The 12,120-nt window shown below is 31.4% G+C and overlaps 1 protein-coding gene and 1 long non-coding RNA gene across 2 annotated transcripts in view; both read right to left on the reverse strand.

Moving 5' to 3' along the window:
• Positions 1-466: 466 nt before the first annotated feature.
• Positions 467-4,647, reverse strand: LOC145335235 (uncharacterized). The gene is made up of 3 exons (XR_013885183.1): positions 4,581-4,647; positions 2,281-2,395; positions 467-541 (listed from the first exon to the last, which is right to left on the reverse strand). It is a non-coding gene; the product is annotated as an uncharacterized LOC145335235 (long non-coding RNA).
• A 6,587-nt stretch (positions 4,648-11,234) lies between these two features.
• Positions 11,235-12,120, reverse strand: part of LOC145335236 (uncharacterized) — a 29,950-nt gene continuing 29,064 nt past the window's right edge. The window contains exons 11-12 of the mRNA XM_080180970.1: positions 11,963-12,058; positions 11,235-11,354 (exon numbers count right to left, since the gene is read on the reverse strand). Of these exons, the coding sequence (XP_080037096.1) occupies positions 11,235-11,354; positions 11,963-12,058 (216 nt within the window). The remainder of the gene's footprint in view (positions 11,355-11,962; positions 12,059-12,120) is intronic.

Raw genomic sequence — 12,120 nt, forward strand, 5'->3', positions numbered from 1 at the left:
CAATAAGTGATAAACACAAAAAGATGCTAATGTAACAGGATTTTTATCTGTTTCTTTTTTTATGAATTTTCACATGCTGGTATATGACATGTTTTAGGTTATTTTGGGAGGTAAAAGAGATATTGTTCCCCTTAAAAAAAGATTTGTGTGAGTTAAGGGAGTCAGGGGGGGGGGTGGCACAATACACCCTTACCTCCTCAAGTAAGCACAACTGAGAAATCAAAGTACAATGAAATTCGTTTTCTTCTGCTTTCTAAAGGGTCCTTGCTATTTGGGGGAGCTAGTTTTCTTGAATATATCTCTACTTATAGGGAGGTGTATAGGAGTGTCAACACCTTACTCAAAATTAAAATTTGGTAGGCCTGCCTTCACCTTTTATGTTTGCTCTTCACGCCACACTGACTAATACACTTATTTGCACAACTCCAAATATAAAAATAATCTGACAAAGTGTAGTGTTGCTGCACTACTCCGCATATATAATGTTCCTGTAGGAATAGTCCAATTTCTCCCCGCGGTATGGGATAAACTCCTCCTCATCCTAAACAAATTGTAGCATCATTTTAAAACAAGCTTTTCTACATTTAAGTAGAAAGATAAACTGGACCAATGCAATGCTGGGGAGGGAACCAGTATATTGCTAAATATTAGAGTAAAACACTAAATGAGGAAGGGGTTAAATAACTGTATGTCCCCATCCCAAGGACCTTGTGCCGACTTTCAATTGTGTCTTTAAGGGAGGGGACAATGGATCGAATATTCAATCTTTAGGAGTCTCAGACTTTGGGGACTGGCTTAAAGGGAATGTGCAAGAATTTAGCAGTTTCTGACTGAGTTTGGGGACTTGCGCAAGAAATGCCGTTACTCGCTATGTTAGTTTTGAATATATATAGTTTTGCAGACAGAGAGTAGTTCAAATATAAATACATGGCCCCCCTCCCATACTATATTTCACACCCTTCATCCCCACCTCCTTTTTAAAAGTAGATGAGAAAGGGAAATGGAGAAGGGAGGTGGGGGAAATAAACAGGATAAAAAGGGGCAGGAAGGCGTGCGGGTCATATACTTGCCCATCCAGGTACACGACTGGCTGCCCCTTTTTTCCGTGTTCACATCACTTGCCCCCAAATCTCTTTTCTCTTTCCCTGTCATCTGAAGAGATCCAGGGAGATATTTCTAGTAATTAATTACAGAATGGTTATGTCAGTCTGTAATACTGGTAATCTTATTTTCAAATAATTGCTTTTTTTCTTGGAACTTTTTTCTTAGTTTATGGTTTTCTAGATTTAATCAACAATCACTTTACAATTTCCACCATATTTTCGGGATTATTCTGGTTTTCATGGCCTTTCTTCAAAAACTCTTAAATTGAATTATTTGCCCATTGTCCTCTCCCTTACTCCCTGCTAAAACGTCCTTGAAAAGGGAGACAGGTAGTTATCTATAAATATATTTATACTATAGATCTGTAGGAAAAAAAAGTTAATTAGCTTTAAGTTTAATATATGAATCGCTGATAAAAATCTTTTATTCATTCTATGGTTTTAAAGATTAGGATATCTTCAAATAAATCTACCTCTAATAGCAGTTGAGAAAATCGCATATTCCCCATAGCATTACGTACTAACGGATAGACAGATAAAGTGAATTATAGAATAGCTTTGCTAATTGATAATCACCAGAGCATGGTTAGTACAAAATAGGTATTTATAAAGCGGAAAATAATCGAATTCAAATCGCAATAAAAAAACAATGATGACAACATCCATAAAAGCGAAGCACTGAAACGGTAGGACAAACGGACATTAACACTTGTATAGTGTCAGAACTTAATAATCAGAATATAAATGTATAAGATTTGAAGCAAAATTGTAAGTAAATTTGTTGAAAAACTGCTTGATACAGGATAATGTTTATGGACATACTTACACTTTCAGAACTTGATTATAGAGTTGCCTCGCTTATAACAGTATACTTTGTTGTTCCAAGAGTAAATATGCAAAAAATCAGATAAATCGGATAATTAGATCTTATTAAAATTTGTTGTTAAATTTTTTAAAAAATCAACATGTTTAAAATGGACGTACGGACATTATGGTAATGGTTATAGAGTTGCTACGCTTTCTAAATCATACCAAATTACTAAAGGAACCACCATGCAAAGTTTGAAATTGATAGGACAATTCTAACATGCCTAAATTAACGAAAAAAGCTATCCGTTACGGACGTACGGACGGACCGACCCTAATTGTAGAAAAGCTTCGCTTTTAAAAATTATACCTGAGTACAACAATTTCTGCAGCAGGTTGTGATAAATCCTCCAATCACAAAGCCAAGAATTAACAAGATAGAGCTCACTATGATCAGGGTAGTGGTTGATAACATTATTCCAGTCCTGAATATAATAACAAGATAGAGCTCACTATGATCATCATGGTTGATAACATTATTACAGTCCTGAATATAATAACAAGATAGAGCTCACTATGATCATCATGGTTGATAACATTATTACAGTCCTGAAAATAATAACAAGATAGAGATCACTATGAGTATCATGGTTGATAACATTATTCCAGTCCTGAATATAATAACAAGATATAGCTCACTATGATTATCATGGTTGATAACATTATTACAGTCCTGAATATAATAACAAGATAGAGCTCACTATGATCATCATGGTTGATAACATTATTCCAGTCCTGAATATAATAACAAGATAGAGCTCACTATGATTATCATGGTTGATAACATTATTACAGTCCTGAATATAATAACAAGATAGAGCTCACTATAATCAGGGTAGTGGTTGATAACATTATTCCAGTTCTGAATATGATAACAAGATTAAGATCACTAGAGCTTAAGGTATATACTAGGAAACATTAGTAGTTTGACATAGCTCATAATTCCATGTTTTTTAATGGATCAACGAAATCATTCATTTCTAAAGGTTGTATACCAAAAATCATAAAGATAAAAATATTGGTTGAAAAGTTTGGACTCCGTTTGCACCAAGTATTGTTTATTAAGCTTTGGGGAACCAGTATGATTTTCAGTCCAATGTCCCTTCCCCACCTAGTTTTCTATTACTATTTTGAAAAATTAAAGTAACTTGTTAAGCAAATTACCTCAATTATTCAATAGCATTTTTTTTATACATTTATGAATTTGCTTAATAATAATAAAATACCAAATGGCTGCCCTACTTAATATTGAGGAAAAATGTTCATACAAAGAGGCATATTTTTTATGTTCTTTTTAGTAGTGCAGCTACTTTATAGTTAGTTATAATTTTTACATACTAGAGGACTCTAGGGGCTTTTGAGGTGTTGGTGGGTTGAATTCGACTTTCATATTTAAATAAAAATTTGAAAATGGTTTAAGGAGGGCCTTTTTTTTTGGGGGGGGGGAGGGGGGGTTGGTACCCTCACCCAAAATAACTATAAAACAAATATATTATTATTGAGTATAGATTGAAAATGGGAGATTTAAAAAAAAGTACATCTAAAACACTGTGACAGCAATTTGCTCTATTTTTTTCATTATTATCTGATTATAAAAACACTTAGTTAGACAAGTCGAAAGTTTTATACTAAATGACGCTACGTACTTCCCTCCTTTTTTGTTGTTTGATGTGAGCACTCAAGTTTTCACACAATTGAGCTTAGCTGCGTAATCCGCTTAGCCAAGTTTTGACCATTGTGAAAAAGGTTTTATATACAGGTGAATAACCAGCAGGGAGAGACTCACGGGGAAATTAGACTGTAAATTATTCTGGTACCCAAAAATTTAAAATCAAGTTTTCTTATTTAATGGCTCCAAAACATTGAGTACTTGTAGTGAATTTAATGAGTTGGTGCCAAAAGGCAGGGAGGGAGTGGGCATTGGACTGTTAATTACACTAGTCCCCAAAGTTTGACAATAACATTTTCTTATTATTTGGATAACAAACTTTGGGGATTTAAATGAATTTTACATATTGAGTAGCAACTAATTGTATACTAATTTTAATTGTACAAAAGGGGTTATTTTATGTATCATCAATGGAAATGTACATCAATTTATCACCTTGAGTTATATAAAGGAGAAAATATCAATAAATGGAAAGATGGTACTTTAGTATTCTTATAGTAGTGTATCATTACTTCTGCAAACAATTAACTCACATTTTAAAATTTTTTTTTACACTACTAAAAAAATTAATTTTTATTTGATGAACATATTTCCTGAATAGTAGAGCCCGATCGGTTCAGCGGTTACCGAGATCTTGAGCTTAAGATAGACAGACAGATAGACACCAAGCTACTTTGTATTATATAGTTATCCAAGGTAGTGTGTAATATTTTGGAATTTTTTATTTAATATATTGGCGGAAAGGATAGCACACAAGGATTCGTATTCTTTGATGGTATGCAAAATCTGCTTCACACAACTTTTATAAATATTATATTTTTTTGACACCTATAAATATTTTATATTTGTTTATCTATCTATTTATCTATCTATCTATCTATCTATCTATCTATCTATCTATCTATCTATTTATCTATCTATCTATCTATTTATCTACATACCCCGAATGATATTGCATCTTGGTGTGAAGATCTTGATTTTCAGATTCTAAGTTTAACTTGCTGTTCCTTGATAGTCAGGTAAACATTCAAACAAATTGAATTATTTTATCCCCCAAAAGGTGTCATTTTTTTCCCCACGTATTTTCCTAATGCCTAAAAAATCAGCCACGTGACGTCATAAAAATAAGTAATTATCCATCTGTTTTTTTAGGGGTTTTCTTTCCCACTTCTCCTCTCATTTCCGTCATTTTTATGACGTCACATGGCTGATTTTTGGGAAACTTTGTCCAGTCTAAAGTGTTACCGATTATAGTCAAATGCGCTTATAAAGTCAAACTGTTCTTAATTGTGACCAACTGTATATTGACGGAAAATATGCGAAAAAAATGACCCTCTTTGTTAAGAATAATATTGTGTGTTTTAAGTAGGGAACCATAAAGGTTTAGCGGTTAGCGATAACAGACAAGCATACAGACGGTCTTCCTGTTAGTTTTATAAAAGGATGAGGATTATCCTTGAATTTCGCATTATGTAAAGCTGTCCTTCCCTATTTGCTTGTAAAAGGTAAATTCTTTGTTGTCTAACAACAAATCTAATTTAGTGTTCATACATTTTGCACATTGTCATATCACAATAGCACATAAACAAGGATGACAACATCCATAAAATCGAAGCTATAAAACTGTAGGACAAATGAATATTGACAATGGTAGAGTGTCAGAACTGAATAAGCAGACTATAAATGTCTAAATTAACGAAAAGGGCTCACCGTTACATCATGTATATCCATGTATAAAAATAACAGGATGTATGTCTGTCTCTCTGTTAATAAGGTGATCTAAAACCACTGAACCGGTTTGGTTCACCTTAACAAAGCAGCTTCTCATAGGTCCTAGAGAGGTTTATAACTGTTTGAGAGAAAAAAAAATGCCATTATTTCTTTCTTGTTTTATTGAACGAACATTTAAGTCCGATCAATAAGATAAAATTTGAAAAAGCTTTTATGTTTTAGTGAAATAAAATCAGTCTCTTTCAATAACTCAGAAAATATAAGGCATTTTCGTTTTGTCTACATTTTTTAATATCCTCTTTCTTTTTCTTTTACTATCGGCTACATTTTCATTTTTTGATGGGTGTTACCTCTCTCTCCCCAAAGGTTATAAAGTTTTTCTTAACATATGAGAAGCTTCACTGTAAAGGAGAACCAAATTGTTTCAGTGGTTAGTGAGATTCTTCGATACACACTATTGATCTCTCAATAGAATTTAATTTTGATATGCTTTTACGTTTTGAACAGTCAATCAAAATTCACTTTAAGTACCCAAAGTTGTAATGCTAACGAATAAGATAACTAGTTGTAAGACTTTGGGTACCAATATGATTTATAGCTCAATGTCCCCCAACTCCTTGACATATATTTAATGTTTATATACTTTCCTCAAAATATTTGAATTTTTAAATGTATATAATAATCGATTTATTGTTACTTGGATGTTGCACCAGATTTTAATGTACTCTGGTAAAGTTATACTCGCAGCTGGCTAAAATAACGATAACCCCCATACAACTCATTTAACCTATTCCCTCCGCCCTTCTTGGATGAACAAACTGACCAATAAATGAGACTAATGCTAAAATGACGACAAATTTTCTCTGTCAATATATCCATCCACGTAAATCCTATATCCATTTATATAATGTAAAATCCTTGACAGTTAGGCTTGGTTTGGCATAAATTTATCTATCTTTCTATCCGTTTTAGTATCTACCTATAATTTCCTATTTATCTACCTATGATTTTTTTGTATGTCAATCTAGCTTTCAAATCTAAATTTCCTTCTGGTAATCTAAAAAAAAAAAAATCAACTCATAAAACCCTGTATATGCTAATTTTACATATTATATTATGAATTATTTATCTATCATTTTATCTATCTATCTCTATACAAAAGTAACAGGATGTATTGATGTGTGTGTTTGTTTGGCTGTATTTAGTGAAGGATCTCACTAACCACTGGACCGATATGGTTATCCTTTACAGCCAGTGGCGTGCGAAGCACTTTGTCTAAGGGGGAGCATTTTGAAGATTTTGTAAAATTGTGCCCCTCCTAAATCAAAGTGCCCCCAGGGGGCACTTTGCTTTAGGGGGGGGGGGGCATTTGGATTATATATACTAATTTTAAATAAGGCCGTTTTAAGGGGTGGGATTATTTGATTATGGACATTCTAGTCCTTATCCCTTCTTCCCCATCCCTATTTCCAGTTTCTCTCCCCCATCTCTCCCCCCCCCCCTTCTCTTCTCCCCCATCCCTTCTCCCCACCCTGCAATGACCGAAGGGAAGGGAGCTAGAAAGCATCTTCGAAAAAAAAGTACAGAAGATAATTTAAATTGTAGATGTATATGTGTATTAAATAATAAGATTTCTCTCAAATATTGGACTATCTATCTATCTATCAGCTATCTATCTATCTATCTCTATTTCATTCTGTTTTAAAATGTAAAGATGTATATGTGTATTGAATAATAAGATTTCTGTCAAATATTGGACTAACTATCTATCTATCTATAATCTATGTATATATCTATCTATATATCAGCTGTTTATCTATCTATCTACATTTCATTCTGTTTTAAAATGTAGAGTTGTATTGAATAATAAGATTACTGTCAAATATTGGACTATCTACCTATCTATCAACTCATCTATCTATCTATCAGCTATCTATCTATCTATCAACTCATCTATCTATCTATTAGCTATCTATCTATCTATCAGATGTATATGCGTATTGAATAATAAGATTTCTGTCAAATATTGGACTATCTATCTATCTATCTAACTACTATCTGCTCATCTATCTATCTATCTATCTACATTTCATTCTGTTTTAAAATGTAGAGTTGTATTGAATAATAAGATTTCTGTCAAATATTGGACTATCTACCTATCTATCAACTCATCTATCTATCTATCAGCTCATCTATCTATCTATCTATAATCTATATATCTATATATCAGCTGTTTATCTATCTATCTACATTTCATTCTGTTTTAAAATGTAGAGATGTAAATGTGTATTGAATAATAAGATTTCTGTCAAATATTGGACTATCTACCTATCTATCTATCTATATATCTATCTATCAGCTCATCTATCTATCTATCAGCTATCTATCTATCTATCAACTCATCTATCTATCTATCTATCTCCATTTTATTCTGTTTTAAAATGTAAAGATGTATATGTGTATTGAATAATAAAATTTCTGTCAAATATTGGATTATCTATCTATCTATCTATCAGCTCATCTATCTATCTAACAGCTATCTATCTATCTATCAGCTATCTATCTATCTATCAACTCATCTATCTATCTATCTATCTCCATTTTATTCTGTTTTAAAATGTAGAGATGTATATGTGTATTAAATAATAAGATTTCTGTCAAATATTGGACTATCTTTCTATCTATCTATATATATATCTATCTATCAGCTCATCTATCTATCTATCAGCTATCTATCTATCTATCAACTCATCTATCTATCTATCTATCTCCATTTTATTCTGTTTTAAAATGTAGAGATGTATATGTGTATTAAATAATAAGATTTCTGTCAAATATTGGACTATCTTTCTATCTATCTATATATATATCTATCTATCAGCTCATCTATCTATCTATCAGCTATCTATCTATCTATCAACTCATCTATCTATCTATCTATCTCCATTTTATTCTGTTTTAAAATGTAGAGATGTATATGTGTATTGAATAATAAGATTTCTGTCAAATATTGGACTATCTACCTATCTATCTATCTATATATCTATCTATCAGCTCATCTATCTATCTATCAGCTATCTATCTATCTATCAACTCATCTATCTATCTATCTATCTCCATTTTATTCTGTTTTAAAATGTAGAGATGTATATGTGTATTGAATAATAAGATTTCTGTCAAATATTGGACTATCTACCTATCTATCTATCTATATATCTATCTATCAGCTCATCTATCTATCTATCAGCTATCTATCTATCTATCAACTCATCTATCTATCTATCTATCTCTATTTTATTCTGTTTTAAAATGTAAAGATGTATATGTGTATTGAATAATAAGATTTCTGTCAAATATTGGACTATATTTACTTAACAGGAACTAAAGGTACAGTCAAAACAGGTTTGAGTTTATAATTTAAAAGTCTGTTATTTAAAAAAATAAGATGTTAAAACAACAAAAAAGAAATGTTTTTAAAAGCGAAGCTTTTCAAAAATTAAGGTAGTTTTCTCCATCCTACCATATTCTGTTGTTTAATAATCTGCTTATTAAGTTCTGACACTCTACAAGTGTTAAAGTTCGTTTGTCTTAGCGTCTTATTATAGAGCTTATCACCCTTGTTTTAAAAGTAAAATTAACAACACAGATTTTAAAATTTGATGGCGACAAAATTGAAGCTCTTTCGAGTGCCTATAAAAATGGGGATAAAAAAAGAAACTTTTGGCTGAATTATCTCAAATGACGTCATAATAGTGTAGTCAATTATTCTAAAATAAATGAAACAGCGTATAGTGTCCAATAAAAATACACGTCATACAATAAAAATGACCAATGATAGGCCAGTATACATTGCATTTGACCATTTGTAAATTGTATATACTTTCCTATCATTGGTCGTTGGTATTGTATGACGTCATTTTTTATTGTACACTGTAAGTTAATAAAAACATGACAATAACATTACAGATAACCCAATAAATTCTTAAGCATATCACCAGTATAAAAATTCTAGAGTAACTTTGCTGAATACAATTTTCATTTCACACTGATTTCTCCTCCTGTAATATTTATTAGGTGGCGGCAGCCGCGAGTTTTAGAAATATTTTTTTGCGGCTGTTTGAAAAAGAACAAATTTTAGCCGTGGCGCAGAATTTATAATGAAACAAGACCGAAAACTGATTTGAAAATGAAATGGGTATTAAATAATGTATACAATAATATTTTCTAAGAATAAAAAAAAATGAAGGACATACAAAGTGAATCAAATATAAGCTGCCTAATTAGTTAAAACGACAAAGCTTGTCAGCGAATGTAGATTCTTTCAAGAAATTCAAAACAATGCTGCAAATTTGGACGCCCTATTTCTTATGTGACTGCAGCCTGGTTTAAAAGTTTGACTGAATGGGGCTGCGGCCGCCAAGTCCTGATATTAACCCCTAAATATAAAGTTAACATCTTACTGCATATTTGAGAAATTCTTGAGCTAAATTAGTTTTCAAACTACTAAATTCCTTTGATATTATTGCTATCTATCTATATATTTGAATATCTATCTAGCTATCTTTGTAGCTAGGAATATTGCTTAGCTATATATCTGGTTGTTTCAGGAATGAAGGTAAAATTATTCACTTCTTTTTACTTGATTCCAAAAAAAAATCAACCGCGAACCCAAGCCCCTAGCCCCAACGGGAAACCTAAAAAGCTATTTAAATTGAAGCAATTGTCCGATATAGCCTAACCTTTTATAATCTTAAAATAGAACACAAACTCATGAAACACCTTTTCTTTTTTTCTAAAAACAAGAGGAATGGGGGGGGGGGAGTAGTAATGTAAAGAAAAAATTATTCTTTCAATCCTCAGTCTCATAATTACAAGCTGTAACATAATTTAGAAAGAACTCCAATTTCTTACTTAAGAATATAGGAGAAAATTCAATAATTTCTGTAATAACAACAACTTTATCCCTGACAATTCTCCCCTTTGTAATTCCTTGTAATTATTGAGCATAAAAGAGTATTTGCAGGGAACTAAAGTGATAAGACAATGGTAGATAAATTTATGTACATTCCTAAAGATTATACACAAAATTACCCCTTTTGTAGATTACAATTAGTGGTATGGACACTCAACTTAATGAACAGACCGATCAAACTCAATGAAAGTCCCCAAAGTTATTAAGCCGACGAGTAAAAACGTTATTAAAAACTTTGGGGATTAGTGTAATAAACAGCCCAATATCCCCTCTCTCCCGGATTTGAAGGTTTAGGTGTTAGTAAGTCTTCCCTTCTGTATATTGTCTTGTCGATGATTCCTATAACAGTTAGGTACGATTAAGGAAGCGTGGTATTTCTATAATCGTTACCAGAAATTCTGTACGTCTTTTCAATAAATTATGCTGATTTTTACCTTTTGGACACAACTTTTATATGATAAAATCATTTTATAAGTTCTTATAGAGACATACATACTTTTAAATTTAGATATTGAAATAAATTGACACTAATAATGCTAAAATACTGTGATACATGTGGGGAAATGAATTCACATCGAGTGTGAAATAAGGGAATAATTCTACACATTATGAAATTGAAACTAATTAATTTATGCGAAGCTACTCTTTAAATGTCAGCAAAGGGTTCTTTGCAATAAAATGTAATGAAAGGGTCTGTAGATGAGCTTTAGATGATGATTCCTGTAATAATTTGGTGTGATTTAGAAATCGTAGCAACTTTATTTTCGTTACCAGAAAGTCCGTACATATACATACATCATCCTTTCCATCTGATTTTTGTAATATTGCTTCCTAGGACTACAAGGTACAATATTTCCCTGGACAAACAAGTTACATATTTGCAAAAAAATCACTACCCTATCTTAAATAACAACTGAGTTAATCTAGAATTTTGTTTTGTTTGAATGTTCCTTAGTATGGAGAGATCCAGCTCCATTCTCTGCCTCACTAGTCTCAACTCTTGTAGCTCTTCCTAGCATAGATAGATAGATAAATAGATAGATAGATAGATAGATAGATAGATAGATAGATAGATAGATAGATAGATAGATAGATAGGTAGATAGATAGATAGATAGATAGATAGATAGATAGATAGATAGATAGATAGATAGATAGATAGATAGATAGATAGATAGATAGATAGAAAGATAGATAGATAGATAGAAAGATAGATAGATAGATAGATAGATAGATAGATAGATAGATAGATAGATAGATAGATAGATAGATAGATAGATAGATAGATAGATAGATAGATAGATAGATAGATAGATAGATAGATAGATAGATAGATAGATAGATAGATAGATAGATAGATAGATAGATAGATAGATAGATAGATAGATAGATAGATAGATAGATAGATAGATAGATAGATAGATAGATAGATAAATAGATAGACAGATAGATTGATAGATAGATATAGAAAGATAGAGAAATATATATAAGAAAGAGTTATTGATAGATAAATAGATAGATGGATAGATAGTTTTTTATGGAGTTATAGATAGATAAATAGACAGATGGAAAGATAGATATTTTATATAGTTGTAGATAAATAGATAGATAAATGACTCACCATAAGTCTTCTGTTTTCCATTTTTGCTTTCTTGATATCCTTACAATGAAAAGGCTTCATACGGGTGGCGAAATTAAACAACTTGGTTGTATATTCCCTGAGGCAGTTTTCAACATTTATAATTTCATTCAATTGTTGCACAACTACTTTACAATTGT

The sequence above is a fragment of the Acartia tonsa genome, chromosome 13 (assembly GCF_053477335.1).
Source record: "Acartia tonsa isolate MP-2025a chromosome 13, ASM5347733v1, whole genome shotgun sequence".
Lineage (NCBI taxonomy): Eukaryota > Metazoa > Arthropoda > Copepoda > Calanoida > Acartiidae > Acartia > Acartia tonsa.